Below are 26,589 nucleotides of genomic sequence, written 5' to 3'. Positions count from 1 at the left end.
AATCCGTATTTGACCGTATCTAAGGAAAATGTCCAGAAAACCTCTCTGCTTTTACTGGTATGGTCAGTATCTGTGCCTATTTTGATATTGATCTTTTCCGGGATCAACCACTGGATATCTTCATGGCTATGTCCTTTTTCCCTGAAATGTCTCACTAAAGGAGCTGCCATTTCTTTTGTCCGTATAGCAGAGCGATGTTCAGTGAGACGTATGGCTAAAGTTCTCGACGTCTCACCTACCTTTCCTAATTTGCATGGGCAACAGGTATACAATATTTTTTGTCATACAATTGGTGAGCGACTTACACATAATTGTTCGTCCATTATACTCAAATGTTGTAGTTATACTTGCACTGTCGCATGCCTTGCATTGGGAGCATTTGTTATTTCCACAGACGGGGTCACTCCCATCGATGGTTTTCTGAATAAATGAAGGTTTGGCGTTGATACGGGAATGAACTATTTGGTCCTTCAGAGTTTTATTACGGCGATAGGCAAACATCGGACGTGGGAGTATGTCTGTTCCATCTGAATTAATATTTAGAATGTGCCAATTGGCACATATTGTTTGGCGTATTTGTTCATTAGCTAGGGAATGCCTAGTTACGCATACCAGTTTGGGCGCTGTTTCGGGTGAGCGATTAGATAAAAGATGGTCTCTATCATAAAATCTCTCTCGCTTATATGTTTCGCTTATTACATGTCTAGGGTATCCACGTGTGGTGAATTTGTTCTTCATACACTCAGATCTGCTGTCATAGTCACTAATATTGGTACAGTTCCTCCGGAGACGGAGGAACTGTCCAAATGGTATGCTTTCTTTTTGTTTTTTAGGGTGAAAGCTATTAAAAGCCAAGCAGAACTCGTTTATGTATACTAGAGGAACTTTGTACCAACTTCAAAGGAAAATGTGGTATAAGTATTGGGGCCCTGACTCCAGAACTTTAGATTACTGCTGGACTAAGCGCAGGAAAGTCGGTTTCTGTTGCGGGACACCCCCACTCATTGCCAGATTTCTGATGAACTTTGACTTGATGTGCCCTGGGTCCCTGCCAATCAGGATCCCAGGGCCTGTGTTCTTTCCCAAAACTGTACCTTTGTACCCCCAATTGGCACCTCTCCGGCCACAAGTAAGTCCCTTGTAAAAGGTACCATGGGTACCAAGGGCACTGTGACCAGGGTAGGCCTTTAAGGGCTGCAGCACATATTGTGCCACCCTTGGAGGTCCCATACCTTACCCCACACACACACTGCCATTGCAGGCTTCGTGTTTGTGTGCAGAGAAAAGTGAGTCAACAAGGCACACATACCTGTGTGCCATGCCTGCAACCCGCTGCCTATGGTACACCCCTCTAGCTGGGTGCATTGTACCGCTGGTGAAGTTACAGTTGCATGAGCACTGTACCCCTACAGTGTCCAAGTCCATTCTTAGACATTGTAAGTGCAGTAAAGCCATAAAGAGTATGCGGTCCGGGAGTTTGTCATTACGAACTCCACAGCACCATAATGGCTTTACTAAACTCTGGGAAGTTTGGTAGCAAACTTCTCAGCATAATAAACACACACTGATACCAATGTGGGATTTATTATACCATGCACTCAGAGGGCATCTTAGAGATGCCCCCTGAAAAACGACCAGCCTCTGGTGGGTTCCCTGACTGGTAAACACCAGCCTGCCACCACAAGACTTGTTTCTGGACCCCCGGGGTGGTAGCCTTCGGTCCCTGGGCCAAGAAAGAAAGCCTTTCCTGGACGGAGGTGTTCACACCTGTCTCCGGTTAGGAAGAGCCATCTGTGGCAGGGGAGCTTCAATGGCCTTGCTGTCTTTGTAACATGACCCCCAGCCTCACCTGCTATCAGGAGCAGGCCCCCTTCCTGTCTCGCCCCCTTTTCGGCCGGAGAACAGGTGGGAAAAATTACCACAGCACAGAAGGTGTGCTCATCTCGGCCAACCCCACCCCTCAATTGGAGAGGCGAGGTGAAGCCCACTCTTCAAGCCCGCCGTCTTGCAGATGGAAGGCCTTCTCCAATCAGTGTTGGGGATTGTGCCCTCTCCCCCCCATGTGGGGTGAGCACACCAGGGGTGTTGTCACCCTGAGGTCAGTAGCCCATTGGCTACTGACCTCGAGACCCCTAAAACGCCCCCTGGATACAGTACTTAGGGGACAGCCCTGAACGCAGAAAGCAGATTCGCGCAACCTACGAAAAAAAAGGACGAAAGAAAACGCACCGCAGAGGAGACTGCAGAGAAGAACTGACTTGGCCTCAGCCCTTCTAGAGATCCTGCGCCAACAGTCGCCTTGTACTACAGCCTGCGACCTCCAGAACCCCTGGGGGACTGACTGCCTTCAACAAAGACCCGATCTCCTGTGAACAGCAGCTCTGTTCAAAAGAATCTCCAAAGAAAGGCTCAGAGCCTGCTGAAGACAAAGCAACCCAACGGCTGGAACCACCACTGCACCCGTCTCCTACGGCCCGAGTGGCCCACCGGTCCCAGCGAGGTCCCCCAGCACTCCAGAGTCCCAGTCCACCGTGGGTTGACCCCTCCAGGACTCCCCGACATCTGCTTTAGCCTCTGTACGCAGAACCTCACCCCATTCCCCCTCCCCTCGCGAGTGGCCCGGTAAGGTGAAACCAGACTTCAAAAGGCACCCCTGCATCCAGCCGCCCTGCGCCCTGGAGAAGAGGACCTGAGGTGCCTCTACGTCCCTAAGCCCTCCAACTTACCTGCCCAGCTGTTGGTTCCTCTCGGAAGACTTCCTGGACCGAGCCTGCAGCCAAAATCGGCAACTCCTATTGAAAATAAAAGGGCACCCAGCGCCAAATCAGCACTTTGCCGTCCCTGTGCCGCTGTGGGTGCATCTTGTGTGCTAACACTGACCCCCTTTGCCCTGAGCTTAACCCAAGGAGCTTTGCTCCCACATTCCAAGTGGCGATCTCGTGAGTAGCCACCAACCGGAGGCCCCCTACCTCCCATTGGATAACATTCGGCCTCCGCATTCTGCACATGACCGCCCTAGTGCCGCTGAGGGTGCTCTTTGAGTGAATCCTTGACCCTGGGGGAACTGTGGATCTAACTCCAGAAACTCAAATCCCAAAACAAATTACTCACCTTTTAAACCGATAACCTGATTTTCTCCCTTAGAACTTTTTCCACAGAACAACAGTGAATGTAGTCGTATGTGTGGAGTTGAAAATTGTATGAAAACCGTGTTTGGAGAAACTGTTTTACTTGCCTTTTATCCAAGAAATGTCCCAGTGTGATATTTAGGCGTATCACATTGAGTTAAACAAGTAATCCTGAAAAAGTAGTCTAAAAAGTAATCACAAAGCAATCACAAAGTAATTAAAAAGTAACTGCAAATTAATTCAAGCCAACTGCATTATTCTTGAAAAGTACTATATTTACTTACATGCACCAAGTCCTGCTTGGTTCTAAAAATAAAATGCAATGAAGAAATATTTTTATACAAAACAATTGGAAAAAGTTTGTTATTTGAGTGTGTGAAATAATTTCGTGTCTGAGTGTGTACAAGAAATGCTTAACACTACCCTCTGCTAAAGCCTTACTGCTTGCCCACACTGCCACAAATCGAGAGTTGGTTATTATCCATTTTTACCTCTGCCTACCTTTGGGATTCCACTGTATACCTTACTTCTGTATACTATATACAGAGATAGCTTCCTACAATGGAGCACTGCCCCCAGGCTTGAATTTTTGATTATCAGCCTTGTGCCACACTTTCCATTATGCCTTTGGTGTGCCCTGGTCCCACTAGCTTTTTTTAAACGTTATTTTATTTTTTTTAACTTTTTTTATTTGGTACAGGACTTATATCGCATCGGTAGTAATCTGTTAGACCTTTACACATTACTTATTCATTTACAGTACTTCTTCTTTACAACCGTGAATGTGCATTCTCAGTACATGAGCTAAGTACAGGGTTCTGTTATTTACCGCTCTTTAGTACATTAACTGCCCTCCAGTAAAGACTCCACTGTGTGTATGGTGAATATGCCACCTCTGAAAGCATTCCACTTTCCCCATAATCGTTCCCATGTTTTGGGGCACCTTCTATGTATATAGACACCGCCCTTTCGGCCACCATTCCCACCTCCATGTTGTTGCACCAGTCTGTTACGGTGGGAGTGTTTCGTCCCCCCCGTGTATGGCAATATGTCTTAGCTACCATCATACCCAGTGTCGCCCAGGTTTGTGCTGCTGTATTGAGGTCTGTTGCTTCCCATATATTTAGCAGACAAGGTTTAGGTTCTGGTGGTACAGAGGCCCCACTCGCTCTTGTTATTGTGGACATGACCGCCTCCCAATAGTTCGCTGTGGCTGGACATTCCCAGAGCGTGTGGAAAAATGTACCCACAGCTCCGCACTGCCTCAAGCAAAGTTCACGGTCGGTCTTTCCTATTTTACATAATGTTACTCTGGTGTAATAAATCCTATGGAGCACTTTAAGTTGTACGAGGCTCAATTTGGAGGAGATCGCCACCTCCCTCGGGGAGTCTAACGCCTCCTGCCAGTTCTTCTAATCTAGTTCTCCTACATCTTTCTGCCATTTGTCCCGGAGGAGCTGCGTGGGGTCAGGGAGGTTGTTAATTTTACGATGTTAGGGATGTGGCTTTTTGGAACGTATGTTACATCTTCTAGGAGTCTATCTTCTAATGGAGAGGCTTCAGGGAGGACTGCGTCAGGCGGATGATTGCTTCTAATGCGTGCTTGATCTGGAGTTATCGAAACTTTTCCATAGGTGCCATCTCATATTGGTCTTGAAGTTGAGTGAATGTTATTACTTTCCCCTTAGCCCAGATATCTCCCACCTTTGATATTCCTATGATGTCCCATTGCCTGAACCCTTTGCTGTTGCGTAACGTACCTAGCTTGCCGGTTTCCCAGAGGGGTGTTGCCTGCGTGATCCTGTTGTTTCAACCTAGCTATCTAAGTACTGTTTGCCAGATATGGACTGTCTGGTTTGTTGGTCCCAGTAAGGCCGTTTTCTGAGTCATATTGTATAATGCTCAGTTGATCCCTCACGTTCCCAGAGTAAGCCTCCAGTCGGTATTCCGGGTCCGTATGAGGGACATGTAGCCACTGATTTAATTACGGTCCATTGGGACTCCCAATAATACGTTTGTATATTTGGGAGCGCGATGCCCCCATCATACCAAGTTCTAACTACTTTAGTCATAGCAATTCGGGCTGGCTTTCCATTCCAGAGGAGTTTGATCACTTCTCCCACTAGCTTTTGATCGTTGTTAGGACCCAGTGGGAAAGAGCCGTAAGTGCCCCGGCCAGCTCCCTGCACGCTGCACATCTGTGCTGCACACAGGAGCTGGCACTAGGATTCCTTTGTTCCTGCCGTGCACTTTTCAGCCTGTGCATGCCCCCGCCCCATCAAAATTAGATAAATCCAGGTTCAACGGACACCTGGGGGCTTGGCCCTCTGCATGGGAATTTTGAAATTCCATATGAAGCGCCAAGCCCTTAGTATTCCACTCGGGCCATTTAAGGGACCGAGCTTTGCTAGGGATTTCTTCCAGTCCCTTAAGTCCAGTTGAGACAATCTTGGGCTCATTATAGTCCTGCGGACCGGCCCTTGCCCCAGCAATTTTCGTCAGGCCTCCTGGCCTTTGAAGTGCAATTTTTTGGGAGAGCTTGATTTTAGGGCTTCCTTCTCTAGATCTGGCTCCTTGTGCTCTTCTACTGCTTATGGGGGCTACCAGGTATTAATGCTTAAGTAAATGGCATGTGCGCTGGGATGTAGGTTTGAACTGAGAGCGTGAAACAAACGCAAGACCAACTGAATGTACATAGACCCCACAGAGACTGATCTTAATTTAAGCGTAACCATTATCTGAATCTGACAGTCCAGCAAGTTTATTAGAAGTATACACATGTGCAGTCCTTTTGGTGTAGGCATGTAGAAGGCGGCTCAGGGCTGAGAGGCATTGTGATTTTCATGTCTGTCAATATTTGCATTTTCTGATGTTTGAGCTGAAACCACTAAATGGATGGAGTTGTGTATAGCAAAGAAATCTTGAATAGATGTGCTGGTGCAATATTGTTGATAAGGAACTTGTAAGGAATCACTGCTCTCTATGGGCGGTACTAACACATTGATTGTCAGGCTACTCCGTGAAGATCTATTCTGTTTTTCATGGCTGAGATCAAGACCAGTACATGTTACAATCTCTTGAAGCCTTCTGCAAGCCTTCTTCATACTCCTGTGTCAGTATAGGTTTTGAGGCTTTTTCGTTGTGTGGTTTCCAGTGTTTTTTTTTTTTAAGCATGACTTTCTATACTTTTTTTTGTTCTGCGGCATGATGCCAGTGAGCTATTTAGAGTGGTTACTTGCTATTGTGAACCTTCTGACTGTTGGTGTTGACCTGTTACCTTGAATGGCGTTGTTGTTTGGAAGTGCAGCTCTTTGTGGACATTTGAGTGCTCTCTTCAGTTGGGTGGGTTTGCAGGTAGAAAAGACGCAATTGATACCCCAGTGAATGTACTCTAAAATCTATATTTTTCTTTTATGCTTCTAATGCATCTCGCTCTCACTCACTCTCCCCAAATTGTCAGGCGAGGGAGGTCCTTTCTGAATAGGGGTATGCCTGGCCCATTAACTCCGATGTTCCTGAATCGGGGTATGCCTGGCCCATTAACTCTGATGTTCCTGAATCGGGGTATGCCTGGCCCATTATCTCTGATGTTCCTGAATCGGGGTATGCCTGGCCCATTAACTCTGATGTTCTGTTTTAGGAGGAACCAAAGGTTCGGACCCGCCGAGCAGAAGCCATTAAAGCGGATGCCATGAATTCAACCATCAACTCCTCTGAAAGCAGTAAGTGAATGGCACCCCAGTAGGGCTGCTCCACGGTTCTATTTGGTGTCTGTGTGGACAGAATAGTTTACCTTTCATTTGATTTCTTCACTTTACCCACTATCCAATGGGTTTCTTTTGTGTCTTGCCCATTTTCTATCTTACTATCTCTTCATTTCTTTATTTTAATAATCTATGCTTCTGCAGGCCCCTCTTTCCCTTTTCTGCGTCTTGCATTTCCTAATGTAAATCTATTCTATTCTCTTTACAGTGCAGATTTCCGATGAGGAAGACGATGCGATGGTTGACGATCCCAACGATGAGGATTTCATTCCATTTGGTTTTCGGAAGCCGAAGTCGCGATTATCCATGCGTGGTCAGGCAGCACAGCAGCGTGGCAATGCTCGCCCCGCTCCTACTCCAACGCCACCTCCCACACTCACGAAGATGACATGCGCCAATTGCCGGACCGCACTGCAGAAGGGACAGACGGCTTATCAGCGGAAGGGCCTTCCTCAACTCTTCTGCTCCTCAGCCTGCCTCACTGCCTTCTCCAGGAAACCTCTGTGCAAGAAAACCTGCACCTTCTGCAAAAAGTAAGTGCTCACTCTTCTGAAAATGCTTCTCACTGTTCACTTACTTTCCTTCCATATTGTTGTTCTTAATGCACCGTTTTGGCTTACAAGTTGGTGCCCTGTTCAATTTCTATTTACCGTCAGCATACTCCAACTATATCTGTTGATTTGGTTTCATTGGTTGATTTATGCTTCCTGTTTTCACTTTTGAGTTGTGAGTTAGTAGTGTTTTCCTTATTGTTTATACATCCTTCCTATTCAAAAATGTTTCGAATGTCTGCAGACAGTTTGATGTTACTGCCAAGCATGTACTACATGCATGTTTCTTTTTAAAAGATGGAAAGTATTTTTATCCCCATTCACATTGTGTGCTATGAGCTCATTTAGACCACTAAAATGTTTGCTTGGATCGGTTTATCTCCAGTCTACCTTTCATGCTTACTGCCTCTCGCAAGTGGCTCCAGACACCCTTAGATGTTGTTTAAGAATCCAACGACTGCTTGCAATGCTCAATTTCCTTTTCTTTCCTAGATTTTGTAAAATTTGCTTAGGTGTGCATCAATGTCCATAATACAGTCCCTTATTGAACTATTACATTTGCCTCAGATTCATTTGGACCCTCGCTTCATTATTTGACTGTAACTTGGATTTTTTCAGCATGCGCGTCGCTTCTTTTATGAAGTGGTGGTGCTGCTGCTGTGATGACATTCAAATTTGTTAATTTGGTCCCAATGTTAAATATTACACCTCTAACCTGGCTAGGTTCTATAACCAACATCATGTTTGTTGCATTCTGTGGCTTGTACTTTATAAGCCCATCCATATGATGTTCTAACTTCAAACTAGGATACACTGATGGCAACATGTGCTTGTGGCTTAAAATACAGGACCTCCTAAAGGAGTGGCATGACATTGGTCATATTGACAGCTGTGAATATTGGCATTAATCTCTTTCTGTATGTGCTTTCACCAGAATGCACGGTCATAGAGGGGCACTGTTATCTCCCACATGTTGTGAATGACTGTCATTCTTTTGATACTGAATTGGACATGGATTCTTTTGAAACACCATTTTGAAACGTCATTTTTGCCAGCCTGCCTAAAGAACAAATAAGATTTATGTGAAAACATCCTTATAAACGTTGTATCTACTCCACACTCTCCGGATGGAAGAAAGAAAAATAGTTCTAGTACATTCACAAACTTCATAAGACTTGCAGATTTAATTTAAACCATTCTTCATTGCTGCTACCTTCTATATCAAAGCCACAGTATGTTGGTTTCTTAAAAAAAAAAAATCAGAATAGCACATTCTCTTGCTTCCTTGATTTTCCTACGACTTTGGTTAGTTTAAAAAGCATGACTGAGTACATTTTCCTGCTTGCCTTGTGTACTTCCGTTTACATTGATAGTAGCCATTTCCCCTTAGGTGGGGTTTTACCGGTGCTAATGGGTTACATTTGAAAGCTTAATTTTGATTATCTATTAACCCATATTGAACTGTTAGTAAATTTACTATAGCAATGTGTATATCAAACTAATGCTGCACCCGAGTTCAGAAAATTAGTGCATGTGTCTGTGAAAAGCTGCATGTAAACATTTCTCCTTTGCATAAGGTGAGAATGAGGCAGCTGATCTCACATGGAGTGTCCACCTCCAGAACAATGTCCTTTGTCCCCCACTAGTGTGAATGGATGGCCCTAACGTCTCTCCCAGATGCCTTGCAACACATGATTGTCGCACATGTGGGAGCAGATACACATGCTCTGCATACGCCTGCTATCTAGTGTTTGGCTTGGACTTTGCAAGTTGTTTCATTTGGAAAAAGTATTTTAAGTTATTGGATGTCCTGAGACTCCTCCCTTATCTGATAATTCACATTGGCATCGGCAGCATTGTTCAAATGTTTTTTTCCACCATCAGGTTCGGACGTGTACCGACGGGGTTTCCAGACTCTACGTGTTCTTGCTTCGGGACTTTGTGGCTCAGCCTTAGAGAAAGACGTTTTCAATACCTTTGTCCGCATTTTCTTTTTCCTTCTCTACGCTGGTGCAATTCGAAGACCGCAACGCAAAACAGAGTCCATGACCCTCGGGGTGCTCATGCCCTTCGAGGATTCCATGCTTTCTTTGTTCTTCAAAGTCAGAGAATGTGGGGGTGTAGTAGATGATGGAACTGGCACCCTTCAGGAAATGCCCTCAATGCCATGCTAAATATCCTTGGTATGTCCACTACAGCATCTGTAATCTTTGCCTCTGTCCATTACACAAAAACGCTGATTGGACATTCTCCCTTTCCCCCTGTTTAAAAAGAAAAGAATAGCAATATTAAACCCTTCAGGATCAAATTGATAAGTGCTGGGCTCACAAATTGCAACAGTCAATGGAAGAAGCTCTGGGCATCTTTTGGGAACCAGGCCAGCTCAGTGCCAAAGAGGAAGAAAACATTGAGGCTCCAAATGTCCCTCCTCACCAAGCCAGCTCGGAAGTCATAGACTCCAGCAGCTCCAGTGCCAAGTAAGAGAACTGTGAGAAGCTGGGTTTCTGTTGCAGTTACCCCCCCCCCTCCTTTTGCCAGAACTACTGATGCACTTTGACTTGATGTGCCCTGGGTCCCTGCCAATCAGGTTCCCAGGGCCTGTGTTTTTCCCCCAAACTGTACCAAACCCAATTGGCACCCTGGCCACAGGTCAGCCCCTGGTAAATGGTACCCCAAGAACCCAGGGCACTGTGACCAGTGAAGGCCTCTAAGGGCTGCAGCACTTATTGTGCCACCCTTAGAGGCCCTGTGTCTTTACACTCACACTCTGCCTTTGCAGGCTGCGTGTTTTGGTGCAGAACAAAATGAAGAGTTGACATGGCACACATCCCTGTGTGCCATGCCTACAACCCACTGCCCTGGCATAGATCAGCCGCCCCTCTAGCTGGGAGCACTATACCAGTGGTGAGGGTACAGGTGCATGAGCCCTGTACCCCTACAGTGTCTAAGTCCATTCTTAGACATTGTAAGTGCAGTGCTGCCGTTGAGAGTATATGGTGCCGGAAGGTTGTCATTACGACCTCCACAGCACCATAATGACTAAACTGAAAACTGAGAAGTTTGGTATCAAACTTCTCAGCTCATTAAAGCCACACTGATGCCAGTGTAGGATTTAATGAAAAATGCACACAGGGGGCATCTACTAGAGACCAGGCTAAGTGGCTGCTTTCAGCTGCCACCACCAGACATGTTTCTGGACCCCTGGGTCGAGAGCCTGCTGCTCTTGGGGGCCTGAAACAATGCACATCTGGGACGAGGTGCTAAGCCTCCTTCCCCAGGATGGGCAGGGTCCACGAAGGGGAAGCTTCAAAGGCCTTTTTGAGCTTCCCCAGGCCACTTGCTGCATTCAGCAACTGGTCCCCACTGGTTCTGACACCCACTTTGGGCGGGAGAACCGGCGGGACGAACAAGTGAGGAAGAGAGTTGTGCCTACTTCTGCTCACACCACCCCTCAGGTGGAGGAGGCGAGGTGAAGCACAACTCTCAGTCCCCCCCACCCCCCACCATCTTGCACATGGGGGGACCCAGCCAACCAGGGAAAGGCTTATGCCCCCCGCCCACTGGAGGGAGGCATAATAGGGAGTGTAACCCCGTCAGGGAAGGGACCCATTGGTCCCAACCTTTTACCTACCTGTAACACCCCTAAATCTAGTATTTAGGGGCACCCCTGAACCTTGCTTCCTCAGACAAGAGACCACAAGAAGAAAAGAAGGACCGAACAGCCGTGCCGAAGCTAACAAGAGGAAGACGCCTACTGACTTGGCCCCAGCCCTACCGGCCTTTCTCCACCTCGAACCTGCTCCTGCGAAATCCTGGTGTGTCCTGCAGCCAGCAACCTCGAGAAACCCGGAGGACCTGCCTGCCTTCCCTCCCAAAGACTTTGTCTCCAGTGAACACCGGATTTGTTCATCTCCAACCTCTAGCCCCGGCTGAAAACCGCAAATCCGCCCCACTCTGCACCCGCCGTCCACGGCCTGAGCTCGAGTGGGCAAAAACCACGAGGAGGTCTCCCTAGCGATCCTGACCCGAGATTCAGCGATGCCTGTCCTGCCTCAAGCCTCAAGCCTCCAGCCGATGCCTGCAGCCTAAATCCAGAAAGTCCTCCGAACCGCGACCAGGAGCTGCTAAGAAGATCTGACCCTAAAAGGCACTGTAGGAAAGTGGCTCTGTATATACTGTTTCCAAATAGGTACAGTGTGTACAAAGTCCACAGTCCCCAGAGGTTTGGCAGAGGCTAAAGTTAGATATAACCTTACTCTCTAAAGTGGTAGCTTGTACGAGCAGTAAGGCAGTATCAGAGGACAGTGTAAAGCATTTGTTGTACACACTCAGTCAGCAAATGGTCTCACACACTCAATAACTGAACTCTAGGCCAATGGTTTGTATATAAAAAAAATATATGGTTGTTTTATTTTAGAACCAACAATAGGTATCAAAATATACGTTCTCAGAATGAGATGCTTTTGTTCTATATTTTGCAAAAGACAATTGACTTGGAATGCAATAGTTACAGGTTGTTGCAATAGGCAACAGAATTTCAAACACAATAATACATTGAGCTCAATGGGAATTTTAAGTTGTATGCAATTGATTACTTTCAGGATTACTTTTCTAACTCCAGGACTGGATCCTAGATTCAGTCCTGGGACAGTTCTTGGAAACAAGTGAGTAAATACGTTTTAGTTACTGTTGTGATTTTTAAAAGTTGACACTTAGAAATTTTTTCTGATCAAATTACCAATGTTATCCTAGAGAAGGAAATTCACTTAGCAGGTAAGTGGGGTTAGGGTTACTTTTTCTAGGTCGGTGTTAGATCCTAGATCCAGCACTAGTGTACCACCTATAAGCAGCTGCGAAACTGCGTTTAAGTTATACAGGCGATTTTTAAGCAATATTTATAAGTTTGCAAAATCGACACTTAGAAAGAATTTCACAGAAAAACAGTCAATGGTTTCCTATGGAAGGAAATTTAAGTTACGGGTAAAGTATGTTCTCGTTACTTTTGTAATCCAGTGCTGGGCTCCTAGGCTCAGTACTGGGAAATCTGTCTAAAACAGGTAAGTAATTACGTTTTCACAGTTGGTACGATTTTTAAAGAATATTTGTAGTTTGCAAAAATCGACAGAAGAAATTTCACAGAAAAACAGTCAATGGTTTCCTATGGGAGAAAATTGAGTTAGTGGTAAGAACGGTCGTAAGTACTTTTCTGGGTCAGTGCTGGGCACCAAGATCCAGCACTGGGATCTCTCCTAATAGCAGGTGAGTATTTCAGTTTTCGTTACTCGGTTGATTTTAGGTGAATATTTTAAAGTTTAGAAACTCCACACTTAGAAGAAATTTCAAGAGAAACCAATTAATGTTATCCTATGGAAGAAAAGTGAGTCATCGGCTTTTGGGTAAGTACTCGACTGGCAGAGTTAAGGTTCTGGGCATAGACTCAGGGGTCTCCCAGGGTCAGGTAAGTACAGTTGGTACACCCTTAGTGGCACAGGGGCAGCCGGGTGCAGAGTGAGTTAGGCCCAATGTTATCCTATGGAAGGCAGGGGGCCCTTGGTTTGTGGATGCTGGCTAGCAGGCCACGTGGCTGTGGGAGCTGGGCTCCTGGTCACTTGCTCAGGGCAAATGGGAAAATAGGTAGGAGTAGAAGATGTACCTCCAGGGCCACTCGGGCGGCTGGGTGCAGGGTGCTTTTGAGCCTTCGGGTGCTCAATGGATTGCAATGGAAAAGCTCCAGGACGAACAAAGGCTGCAAGCTCGGGGCCGAAGATTCTTCAGGTGTGACTACCACTTCAAAAGGTAAGTTGGGTAGGTGGAGGATAGGTAGGTACCCAGAAGTCAGGCACAGGGGGCCGCAGGGCGCCGGGTGCAGGGGTGCCTTTTGGTGTCGGGGAAATCTTACCCTCTGTTGATCGCTGTTGGGGGAGGGGGAGGTCCCTGGTTTCGGAGGCTGCAGGCATCGTCAGGAGCGTCGAGGTGGGTACTTGGGTGCCGGATACTGGGTCAGTCGCCGGGGGGGGACGTCCTTGGGGTCTTTGTCCACTCCAGCACAGGCCAGGCTTGGTGGGTGCAGAGTGTGCAGGGTTTGCGGTTCCGGGCTGATGCCAGGGGTGAGATACTTGCTTTGAGCAGAGCCACTGCTCGTGGGAGTCCCAGGTGCTCAGAGTCACAAGGTAGCCAGGTCCTCCGAAGTTTGTGAGGTTGCTGCCCACAAGAGGTGCCGGGATTGAGCAGGAGCAGGTTCGAGGGTCGACAGACCGATAGGGCTGGGGCCAAAGCAGTTGATGTCTTCCTCTTCTTAGCAGCTGCATGGCAGGTCTTCTTTCTTCTTGCTCTTCTTTGTTGTCTTGATCTTAGGAAGGAAGGTTCAGGGTGCCCCTAAATACTACATTTAGGGGCGTTACAGGGAGGTAAAGGGCAGGGACCACTGGGTTCCTGCCCTGGGGTGAGTACGCCCCCTATCCTGCCACTCTCCTGTGGGAGGGAGGCAGTGGCCTAGTCCTGATTAGGCAGGGCTCCCCATCTTCAAGATGGCGAAAGCCCGGGGACGTGCTTCACCTCGCCTCCCCCACCTGAGGGGTGGGTTTGGCAGAGGCTGGCACACCCCCTGAACTTCCTTGGGGTTTCCGGTCAGTCTTCCCTCCAGAGTGGGGGTTGAGAACAGATAGGGGCCAGTTGCTGGGTACAGCAAGTGGCCTGGAGAAGCTCACAAAGGCGGCATGCTTTTTAAGCTTCCCCTAGCCCATCCTGGGGGAGGAGACTTAGCACCTCGCCCAGGATGTGCATTGTTGCAGGCCCAGGAGAGCGGATGGCTCTCTACCCAGGGGTCCAGCAACATGTCTGCTGTGTGGCATCCTAGGCAGCTTCTCAGACCAGACGTGGATTGTAGCTTGGGTTCAGGGGGCAGTTCTAATATGCCCTCTGTCGTGCATTGTACATTAAATCCTGCACTGGCATCCGTGCGGGTTTAATGTGCTGAGAACTTTGATACCAAACTTCTCAGTCTTCAGTGGAGCCATCATGGTGCTGTGGAGTTCGTGTTGATGATCTCCCAGCACCATATACTATTAAATGGCAGCACTGCACTGAGTGCCCAGGCATGGACCTTGGTACTTTAGGGGCACAGGGCACCCAGCTAGAGGGGTGGCTGATGTATGCCAGGGCAGTGTAGGTTGCGGGCATGGCACACAGGGATGTACCCAGATACTCAGCCTGCAAGGGCAGTTTGTTTGTGTTAGGGTACAGGGCCGCTAAGGGTGGCACAATAGGTGCTGCAGCCCTTAGAGGCCTTACCTGGTCACAAGGCCCTGGGTGCCTAGGGTTCCATTTACCAGGGGCTGACATGTGGCCAGGGTTTGCCAATTTGGGTTTTAGGTTTTAGGGAAGGAACATAGACCCTGGGCACCTGATTGCCAGGAGCCCAGGGCACACTCAGTCAAAGTACATTCAGCAATTCAGCAAAAAGTGGGGGCATACCATGCAAGAAAGATGGCACTTTCTCACAGGCACCCCTGCACCCGACACCCCACGGCCTTGGGTGGCACAGCTGGAGGTACCTAACCAACCCCCTACATCCCAACTTACCTCGTGAAGTGGTGGTCGCACCCAGAAGACCTTCGTCCCCGAGCCTGCAGTGCTTTTGCAAACCAAAGACTCCCCATTGAAAGCTACAGGGCTTCCGACGCCAAAACAACACTTTGCACCCGGCCACTCCAGTGCTGCTGAGGGTGCATCTTTTGTCCTGGCCTAAACCCCCATTTGGCTTGAGCTTAAGTCCAGGAGCTTTACTCCCACAACCTAGTGGCCTGCTCGTCAGCAGCCCCCAACTGGAGACCCTCTATCGCGCATTGGACAACATTGGACCTCAGCACTCTGCACCCTGCCACCCCAGTGCCTCTGAGTGCGTAACAAGAGTGCATCCTTGACCCTGGGGGACCCCTGAGTCTAACCCCAGAACACCAACTCCCACAACAAAGTACTTAACTTAGAACCGTTAACACTGTTTTTCTATGAAAAGTGTGGCGTTGGAAAACCTAAGAAATCGTTTTAAAATTGTACCGAGTAACAAAACGCTTTTACTTACCTGTTCTCAGGAAATGTCCGAGTGCAGTACCCAGGTATACTGCACTGTGTAAGAGAAGTAATCTAAAGAGTAACTTGTAAGAAACTGGCTCTATATATACTGCACCACAGTGAGGTACAGGGTGTATAGAGTCCAAGAGTCTCTAGAGGTTTTGCAGAGGTTAAAGATAGAACCTTACTCTCTAAAGTGGTAGCTTGGTTGAGCAGTAAGGCAGTATCAGAGGACAGTGTAAAGCATTTGTTGTACACACTCAGTCAGCAAATGGTCTCACACACTCACAAACTGAACTTTAGGCCAATGGTTTTGTATTAAAAAAAACTGTTTTTATTTCTAAAACCAAGCAAGCTTGGTACAGGTAAGCATATAAATACTTTGCAGTAGTAATTTACTTGTTTGAACACAGTTCAGAATTGCGGTATAACTGGTACTGGTTTTGATTACAGGTTTAAGAAAGCAGTTTGCAACACATTGCAGGTATAGTACATTCAATTGAATGAGCTATTTAAGTAAAATGCAGTTAATTACTTTTCAGATTACTTTTCTAAACACAGGACTGGATCCTAGATTCAGCCATGGGACATATCCTTAAAGCAGGTGAATAAATGCGTTTTGTTTAAAGGTATGATTTTTAAGGAATATTATTGTATTCAAAAGTTGACACTTAAAAACCTTTTCACATAGAATCACCAATGCTATCCTATGGGAGGAATTTGACTTAGCAGGTAAATTAGGTTATTGTTACTTTTTCTTACTCAGTGCTGGATCCTGGATTCAGCACTGGGACATTTCCTGAAAATAGTTGAGAAAATGCGTTTTGGTTAATCGGCTGATTTTTAAGGAATATTTGTAGTTTTCAAAAGTTGACACTTCGAAACTTTTTGAGAGAAAAAGTGTCAAAGTTATCCTATGAGGAAAAATAAGTTATCGGTTTCGAGGTAAGTAATTAGTCTTTTGAGTTGGGGTTCTGCGGTTAGACTCCCGGGTCTCCCAGGGTCAGTGATGCACTGTTGTTGCACCTTCAGCGGCACTCGGGCGCCGGGTGCAGTGTTATCCTATGTGTGATTGGGGGGCTCTGGTTGGTGGCTGCTGGCAAGCAGGCCACAAGGTTGTGGGAGCAAAGCTCCTAGGGTTAAGCTCAGGGCACGTTGGGGGCCAAGTTAGCACCAAGGGGGCACCCTCAGCTGCGCTAGGGCAGCCGGGTGCAGTTTTGCGGGCGGGTGCCCTGTTGAATTCAATGGAGCTTCTCCGGGACAAAGAAACACTGCAGGCTCGGGACGAACATCTTCGAGGAGTGACCACCACTTCGAAGGGTAAGTTGGGATGTAGAGGGATGGTTAGGCACCACTGGGTTGGGCACACAAGGCCGTGGGGCGACTGGTGCAGGGGTGCCTTTGAACGTCGGATTTTCTTACCCGCTTTGGTCGCGGTGGGGGGGGGGGGGGTCTCATGGATTGAGGCTGCAGGCGTTGTCTGGAGGCTTGAGGCAGGTCGGGGGTCGCTGGATCTCTGGTCAGGATCACCGGGGGGACCTCCTCGTGGTGTTTGTTCACTCAAACACAGGCCAGGCTCGGCAGGTGCAGAGTGTGCTGGATTCACGGTTTCTGGCTGGCACCAGAAACTGCAATTTAAACACGTCTGGTGTTCACGGGAGAAACCGCTTGGAGAGTGAATGCATGCAGGTCCTCCAGGGTTTTTGAGGTTACTGGCCGCTGGACACGCCGGGATTTTGCAGGCGTAGGTTTGAGGGGAGATAGGGCTGGGGCCAAGTCAGTGGGCGTCGTCCTCTTGTGAGTTCTGCACAGATTCTCGTCCTCCTTTTCTTGTGGTTTCTGGATCTGAGGAAGGAAGGTTCAGGGTGCCCCTAAATACTTAATTTAGGGGCGTTACAGGTAGGTAAAGGGCAGGGACCAATGGGTCCCTTCCCTGGGATGGGTACACCCCCTTTTCTGCCACTCTCCAGTGGGAGGGGGGCAGAAGCCTGTCCCTGGTCCTTCCCCCCACATCCTCAAGATGGCGGGGACTCGAGGTTGTGCTTCACCTCGCCTCCCCCACCTTAGGGATGGAGTTGGCAGAGGTGGGCCCACCTCTCTTCCTCACTTTGTTTTTCCCGCCTGGTCTGCCGCCCAAAGGAGGGGGGGGGGGCAACCGCCTGGTCTGCCGCCCAAAGGAGGGGGGGGGGCAGAACCAGTGGGGACCAGTTGCTGAGTACAGCAAGTGGTCTGGAGAAGCTCCCAAAGGCGGCATGCCTTTTAATCTTCTCTTTCGTGAACCCTGCTCATCCTGGGGGAGGAGGCTTGGCACCTCGTCCCAGGATCTGCATTGTTTCAGGCCCCCGAGAGCAGCAAGCTCTCGACCCAGGCGTCCAGAAACTTGTCTGATGGTGGCAACCTGCGCAGCCACTCAGTCAGGTCACTGGGAGTTGGTCGAGTTTCAGGGGGCATCTCTAAGGTGCCCTCTGTCGTGCATTTTACATTAAATCACACACTGGCATCAGTGTGGGTTTAATGTGCTGAGAAGTTTGATACCAAACTTCCCAGTCTTTAGTGCAGTCATTACGTTGCTATGGAGTTCGTAATGACAACCTCCTAGCACCATATACTCTTAATGGCAGCACTGCACTTACAGGGCCCAGGAATGGACCTGGGCACTGTAGGGGTACAGGGCTCATGCACCTGCACCCTCACCACTGGCATAGGGCACCCAGCTAGAGGGGTGACTGATGTATGCCAGGTCAGTGATTTGTGGGCATGGCAGGCAGTGTGTGTGTGTGTGTCAGGGTACAGGGCCTCTAAGGGTGGCACAATAAGTGCTGCAGTCCTTAGGGGCCTTCTCTTGTCACAGTTCCCTTGGTACCTATGGTACCATTTACCCGGGGCTGATATGTGGCCAGAGATGCCAATTGGGTTTAGGCTGCAATGCAGTTTTAGTGAAGGAACACAGGCCCTGGGTACCTGATTGGCAGGAGCCCAGGGCACACTCAGTCAAAGTACATCAGCGATACGGCAAGAAGTGGGGGCATACCATGCAAGAAAGAGGGCACTTTCTCACATAACTTACCTGTAATTGTACTCCAAAGCCTATTCAAGGTATATGTTCTGTATTTTCAAAGCATTGCATTTCTCAGTAGCAGTACTGTAAATCAAAACAAAGTGCATTTACAATTACCTTGCAAACTGTGTTACAACTGTATATTTACTGCAAAGTATTTATCACTTGCCTGTGCCAGGCAACCTTTGACCCTGTCCGCAGGCAGGTCGCCCCCCCAGCCGCCACATGGTCCCCCCGTGAGGCTACCCCCGCTGTTGCTGTTTGCCGCTGTTTTGCTCTTACCGCTGCCTGCGGTCTCGTGAGTTCCCTCTGCCCCCTCTGACCTCCATCCCTCGTTCTCCTGCTGCCCTTGACTCTGTATTGCTTGTATTTGTATTGTATTGTATTTTTTATATCGTTGTGCCCTTTGTGCCCCTTTGCCTTCTTTTCCCTCTTCCCCCGCATTGCCACTGAGTCCTTCCTCCCTCCCTCCCTTTTTCTTTTTGTGCCACTCTTTCCCGCCGTTGCGTCCCTGCAGCCCCGCCCCCCGCTTTCCCAGTCGCCGCCCAGCTCCTGCCTCCCAGCTGCTCCTCCCTCCCACTCATATGGAGGCCGCGCGCAGCGGCTGCGCCGCTGGTGCGCCTAAGGCAAGCCCGTTTGAGCCCGTCCGCGCCTGGACCGCGCCCAGTGCCAGAACCCCTGGCCCCCACCAGAGCCACGCTACCCGACTGAAATACGACTCCGCAACCCTCAACGCACTCAACATTGGACGAACACCCACCTGCTACCGAGCCACCCCGAAGCGAACCCACGGACCCTTCACCTGCCAAACCTGCAACTACACCTGCCTTCGAACCTGCAGACCACCCAACGGGCCTCGCAACAGCAACAACCACCTCAAGTGCATCCTCCTCAACACACGATCCGTCCACAAGCACGCCGTCAAACTATGGGACCTCCTTGACACAACAGCACCAGACGTCGCCTTCCTCACGGAAACCTGGAAGAACGCCTCCTCGGCCCCCGACATCGCCATAGCCATCCCGGACGGCTACAAGATCACCCGGAAGGACCGCGTCAACCAATCCGGAGGAGCAATCGCCATCGTCTACAAGAACACCATCAACATCACGACCAACGGCGAAGACGCACACTCCGCCGCCGAACTCCTGCACTTCCAGATTTACACCGACCCCAAGACCACCCTTAGAGGAACCCTCATCTACAGACCCCCGGGCCCGGGCACACAATTCAGCGAAAACCATCGCCGACTTCATCAGTCCGAACGCCCTAGCCTCACCAGAATACATCCTCCTTGGGGACCTGAACTTCCACCTGGAGAAAAACAGCGACAACCACACCACCACCCTGCTCGCCAACCTCGCCAACCTCGGACTCAAGCAACTGGTGAACACCCCCACAAACATCGCGGGCCACACGCTCGACCCCCATCTTCTCCACCAGCAACCACGTCTCCTTCAGCCACTCCTCCGGACTACACTGGACCGACCACAGATGCATCCACTTCACCTTCAAAAAGACTACATCCCACCACCGCACACAACAAATCCCCCGCAGATGCTGGAGCAAAATCACCACAGGCCAGCTCCACTCATCGCTGAACCAGAACTCGCCAGTCGACACAGACGACGCAGCCCACAACCTAGCACAGTGGATCACCAACTGCGCTGACTACCTCGCACCATTGAAGAACCCACCAGGCACGACCGGCAACAGGAAAACTTAATGGTTCACAGACGCCCTCAAAGAAAACCTGCCGAACCCTCGAAAAAACCTGGCGCCACGAACGAACCACAGAAAACAGGACAGCCCTCAAGACTACCACCCGCGAACACCACCAGCTGATCCGCACCTTCAAAAGAACATCATTCAAAGAGCGACTAGACAACAACACCCACAACAGCAAAGAACTCTTCAACATCGTCAAAGAGCTCTCCAACCCCAGCGCCAGCAACAACGACATCACACCGTCACAAGAACTCTGCAACTCCCTCGACATGTTCTTCCACCGAAAGATCGCAGATATACACGACCGCTTCGGACCCCAGACTCCGCCTCCAGTCACCAAACCAGCGACCCCCACCACCACCCTCCACGCCTGGACTCCCACCAGCACTGAAGACACCACCAACGTCATGAACTCCATCCACTCCGGCTCTCCCTCGGACCCTTGCCCCCATCATATCTTCAACAAAGCCGACACCATCATCGGACCCCATCTCCGGAACGTCATAAACATCTCATTCACGTCAGCAACCTTCCCCGAAAGCTGGAAGCACGCAGAAATCAACGCCCTTCTGAAGAAACCCACAGCGGACCCCAAAGACCTCAAGAACTTCCGCCCCATCTCTCCTCTTCCCTTCCCGGGCAAAGTCATCGAGAAGACCATCAATAAACAGCTGACTGCTTTCCTCGAGGCAAACCACTCGCTCAACCCATCCCAGTCCAGATTCCGAGCCAACCACAGCACCGAGACCGCCCTTGTCGCAGCCACCAACGACATCGGGACCCTGATGGACAACGGAGAAACAACCGCCCTCATCCTCTTGGACCTCTCGGCAGACTTCGATACCGTATGCCATCGCACCCTAATGACCCGCCTCTTCAACACTGGGATCCAAGGAAAGGCCCTGGACTGGATCACCTCTTTCCTCTCCAACAGAACCCAGAGAGTCCGCCTCCCTCCCTTCCGCTCGGAGGCCACCGAGATCATCTGCGGCGTACACCAAGGCTCCTCGCTCAGCCCAACTCTCTTCAATATCTACATGAGCCCCCTCGCCGCCATCGCACGCCAACACAACATCAACATCATCTCCTACGCCGACGACACACATACTCTCCCTCACCAAAGACCCAGCCACCGCTAAAACCAACCTACAGGAAGGAATGAAAGACGTCGCAGAATGGATGAAGCTCAGCCACCTGAAGTTGAACTCAGATAAAACAGAGGTCCTCATCCTCGGACAATCCCCATCCGCCTGGGACTACTCCTGGTGGCCCTCAGCTCTGGGCCCTGCGCCGACACCCTCGGACCACTCACGTAACCTAGGATTCATCCTGGACTCCTCCCTCACGATGACCAAGCAAGTCAACGACGTCTCGTCCTCATGTTTCAACACCCTGTGCATGCTCCGAAAGATCTTCTGGTGGATCCCCACCGAAACCAGAAAGACGGTCACCCAGGCCCTCGTCACCAGCCATCTGAACTACGGAAACGCCCTATACGCAGCAACCACCGCCAAACTTCAGAAACGACTACAACGCATACAGAATGCCTTTGCACGACTCATTCTCGACATCCCTCGCCACAGCCACATATCCGCCCACCTGAAAAACCTGCACTGGCTCCCCATCAACAAGAGGATCACGTTCAGGCTCCTCACCCACGCACACAAAGCACTCCACGACATGGGCCCCGAATACCTCAACAACCGCCTCTCGTTCTACACTCCCACCGCTCAGCCAGCCTCGCCCTCGCTACCGTCCCACGGATTCAAAGAACCACCACCGGAGGAAGATCGTTCTCCTACCTGGCAGCCAAGACATGGAACTCCCTCCCCGCACACCTACGTATGACCCAGGACCATCTCACCTTCAGGAAACACTTCAAGACCTGGCTCTTCGAGCAGTAGCAGCCCCCCCCCCCTTTTCAGCGCCTTGAGACCCTCACGGGTGAGTAGCGCGCTATATAAATGTTTTGATTGATTGGTTCTAGAAAAGAAAATAACTAAGAATATTTTTTTACAAAAACAATTGTTCTGAAGTTCAGTCTTTGAGTGTGTGAATTCATTTGCTGACTGTGTACAACACTGTCCTGAAAAAAGCCTCCTAATTGCTCCCAACACTACAACAAATACAGAGTAAGCTGCTATCTCACTTTACCCCTGCCTACCTTTGGGGTTCCACTGGACTCTGTGCACACTATGCCTCACTTTGGCATAGTATGTTCGAGGCATATGAGCGGCAGAATCTCACATTGTGCATAGATCACCATCTGGTGTTGGGCTCGGATGCTTGCAGCACAGTCTTTGTAGTCACGAGCTAGGTGACTCCTCCCTTGGACGACAATGCGCATGGGCATCGACTCCATCCTCAGATTGTTTTTTTCCGCCATCGGGTTCGGTACCGTATTTTTCCAAACCTTTCGACGCTCAAACCATCTCAAACTCGACGGTATTGTTTTTGTTCGCGTGCCTTTCAACGCGCTAACTCACAAACTTAATTCCGGTCGTCGACGCGGGCCGCTGGGGCTATCGACGCCATTCGGGACTACGGCTAATCGAAAGGACTCAATTTAAAACATGCCCCCAGTGTGGAGCTAAATTCCCACACAGTGACCAACACAAGGTCTGCAACCTCCGTCTCTCTCCCGATCATGAGGGGAACAATTGCCAAGCCTGCGCCTCCTCCCGCTCCAAGAAGACAATCCGTGATCTCCGGGCTCGACAACACGTCATGGTGTAACAGTCTGCTCCGGTGCCAGAAGACATCTTTGATGACGGCCCGACGTTCCAGAGGCAGAGGATTCGGAGGAGCTAGTTATCGTATCCGAAGCCGATGACTCCGATGACCACATCACTCCAGGTCAACGAGTGAGTACAACTGCGCCTGCCCCAACCCCACCCGAAAAGCAAAAGGATCTTGTCAAGACTTTGCCTGAGGGCCCTAGTCGCGACCGAAATAAAACTTCAGAAGCCCCGCCCCCGAAGACAAGGAGAAGTCTTCTTGCAGCTCTGGACCGAGCAAGCCGCATGCCAGTGCCCCAAAAACATCATTGACACTGAAAGCGGGAACATATTCTACTCCTGCGGGCTCAAAAAAGGCCTCAGCACCGAGTACCTAGGCACCCAAAGAACACAAGCCTCGGAACCGAAGACACCTCGAAAACCTTCGGATACGAAAAAGATTTTGGACTCTACGCCGAAGGACACAAAAATCCCTTCTAAAGCTCCAGATCCGAAGTCCAAACTGCATTCGGAACAGAAAAAATCGGCGCCGAAGGCTACCATCAAAGATGAAGAACTATTTCTGCCGGATCCCATCGATCCGAAGTTAAAAAAAATAAAAAAAACCCTCTCCATGTGGACCCTAAAACAGGACAGATTGTCAGCGTTCGATAGAAGAGGAGAAAAATCGACATCCCATACATCACTGAAGTGCCTGTGAAGAAAATACACTATGCAACTCCACCTTTAAGACCCTCTTCTCCTGTTCTTCCTCCTAAGCCTACCTCTCCTCATAGTCTCCCATACTCCAATCCCCCCCTACCCTCCCCTCTTTCACCACCACCCCAGGATGATGATGGATTAGGGGGTGGGGAAGGAAATAATGACCCTTTCACTGATCCTGAAGATGATGTCACTAACATACCACCAGACCCATGGGACGACTACGTCCCTGTAAATCGTCCAGATCTTCCTGATACTGATGCATACCCCACTAGACCGTCTCCCCCAGATGACAACATTGGGTTTAGTCAGCTTATTGATAGGGTTGCCCAATATCATGGCATCCAAATGCATTCAGACCCCACAGAGTAAGACTTCCTAGTGGACACTTTTGCACAGACACAAAAGACAATACAAACACTGCCCATGCTCAAAGGTGTCATCAAACATGCTTCAGACGTATTCAAAGACCCAGTTAGGACCAGGATTATCAATCCTTGGATTGATAAAAAATATAAACCCGCCTCTAATGATCCCACCTACATTAAAGTACAACTCCCCTTAGATTCCCTGGTAGTATCCAATGCCAGAAAGCATGCTAACTCTCAAACCTCCGGTGAAGCTCCACCTCCGGACAGAGTCTAAATTACTAGATGCTTCAGGCAAACGAGTGGCCTTTCAGGCAGCAAATCACTGGAGCATAGCTGATGCACAAGCATTACTTACCAGACATGATGGGGCTCACTATGACAACTAGAGACCCTCATGCAGTACTTGCCTGACCAATACAAGGCCAAAGCCAATGATCTGATTCAGGAAGGCAAGTTGATCACCAGCGCATCCATTAAATGTGCCCTCGATGCAGTAGATATTGCATCTAGATCAGGCAACACCAGTGTGTTACTACGAAGGCATGCCTGGCTGCGCATTTCTGGGTTCAAACAGGGAGTGCAAACTACTATCTTAAATCAGTCGTTCAATCAGGAACGACTTTTCGGCCTGGCTGTGGACACAGCTTTAGAAAAAATGAAAAAAGACACTGAGACTGCAAAATCCGTGGAAGCATTACAGACTCAGTCTACACGAGGCTCCTTTTGCCGCTCCTTTTATAGAGACGCATCCAAAACCATCAGTACAGACAATGCCTCTTCCTCCTATAAAAATTCCACACAAACCTCCCCCAACAGAGTATATTTTAGAGGTGGATACAGGGGAAATAACAACAAGGGAAGAGGCGGAGTTAACAACACTCTCGCCTCTCCCACTAACAGTGACTTCCCTCCACTCCCTCCAGACCATCCCACTCCGGTCGGAGGGAGACTCTCACAGTTCCTACCTATCTGGAATTCCATCACTACTGGCAAGTGGGTAAGACAAATTATCCAGTATGGTTACTGCCTGGAACTTACTGCAACTCCCCCCAACATACCGCCCAAGCAGCGTCCAATGTCCGCCGAACATCCAACGCTCCTCAAACAGGAGGTTCTCTCACTGCTTCAAAAGCATGCAATAGAGCCAGTCCCCATAGAGCATCAAGGAACAGGGGTCTTCCTACTGTATTTCCTAATCCCCCAAAAAGATGGGACTCTCAGACCAATACTGGACCTCCGACCTCTCAATCTCTACATACAGTCAGATCACTTTCACATGTCACTCCAGTCCTTCCACTGCTTCAACAAGGCGACTTCCTTGCCACATTAGACCTCAAGGACGCCTACTTCCATATTCCCATACACTCTGCTCACAGGAAATATCTACTGTTTACAGTGGACGGCCAACACTATCTTGCATTTTCATTGTGCCCCACGCAAGTCTTCAGATGCGCCCTCTACAGGAATGCTTAGCACGTCAGTGGAACCAGGCTCAAGGTCAACTTACAGATCTGGTATTGGTGGACAGCCGCACACATCACTCTCTGCAGTGGTGGATCACACACAACCTTTCCAGAGGGCGGCTGTTCCTAGAGCCAGTTCCACAGATAGTGCCAACAGCGGACGCATCACTCACCGGCCGGGGAGCCCATCTCCTAAACCACACAATTCAGGGCAGGTGGACCACTCAACAAAAAGTGCTCCACATCAGTCACCTAGAATTACTGGCAATCTTTCTAGCGTTAAAGTCCTTCCAAGCACATCTTCTCAACAAGACTGTCCTAGTCCGCACCGACATTATGACAGCAATGTACTACATACCGAAGCAAGGAGGGACACATTCTTTGCAGCTGTCTCATCTAGCGCAAAGTATATGGAGATGGGCCATTCCACAGAACATACATCTTCTGGCAGAACATCTTCCAGGAGTGAACAATTAGATTATAGATCTGTTGAGTCGTCAGACTCTGCAGATACACGAATGGGAACTTCATCTGCAAGTTATTCAGCCCTTTTTCCACATGTGGGGCTACCCAGGCATAGATCGGTTTGCCACTCACGAAAACGCAAAATGCCCAACCTTCTCCGCCAGGTTCCCACACCCCTTGTCCAAGGGCAATGCGATATGGATGAACTAGTCAAGCAGATTTGCGTACGCTTTTCCGCCTCTTCCGCTCATTCCACTAGTAGTATGCAAGCTCAAACAGTCTCTCAAGATGATCCTAGTTGCTCCCACATGGGCACGGCAACCATGGTTCACAACACTCCTCGAACTCTCAGTAGTTCCGCACCATAAACTACGTCTCTCCCCAACCCTGCTGACTCTGAACCATCAATCAATCAATCAGGGACTTGTTAGTGCGCTACTCACCCGTGAAGGTCTCAAGACGCTGAGGGGGAGGGGGATCCGCCGATCTGTTTAGCCGAAGAGCCAGGTCTTGAGGGTCTTCCTGAAGGTGTTCAGGGAGTGGGTGCGTCT

The 26,589-nt window shown here is 49.4% G+C and overlaps 1 protein-coding gene across 5 annotated transcripts in view; it reads left to right on the top strand.

Annotated features, from left to right (window-relative positions):
* ZMYM3 (zinc finger MYM-type containing 3) overlaps positions 1 to 26,589 on the top strand; it is a 682,395-nt gene that overhangs the window by 128,229 nt on the left and 527,577 nt on the right. For all 5 annotated transcript variants that reach the window (XM_085608441.1, XM_085608444.1, XM_085608442.1 and 2 more), the window contains exons 4-5: positions 6,769 to 6,850; positions 7,101 to 7,425. In XM_085608441.1, coding sequence (XP_085464567.1) covers positions 6,769 to 6,850; positions 7,101 to 7,425 — 407 coding nt within the window. The remainder of the gene's footprint in view (positions 1 to 6,768; positions 6,851 to 7,100; positions 7,426 to 26,589) is intronic.

This window comes from Triturus cristatus, chromosome 5_2 (assembly GCF_964204655.1).
Source record: "Triturus cristatus chromosome 5_2, aTriCri1.1, whole genome shotgun sequence".
NCBI classification, from domain to species: Eukaryota; Metazoa; Chordata; class Amphibia; order Caudata; family Salamandridae; genus Triturus; species Triturus cristatus.
The sequence above is the reverse complement of the archived record's forward strand: the minus strand, read 5'-3'. Positions and strand labels throughout refer to the sequence as shown.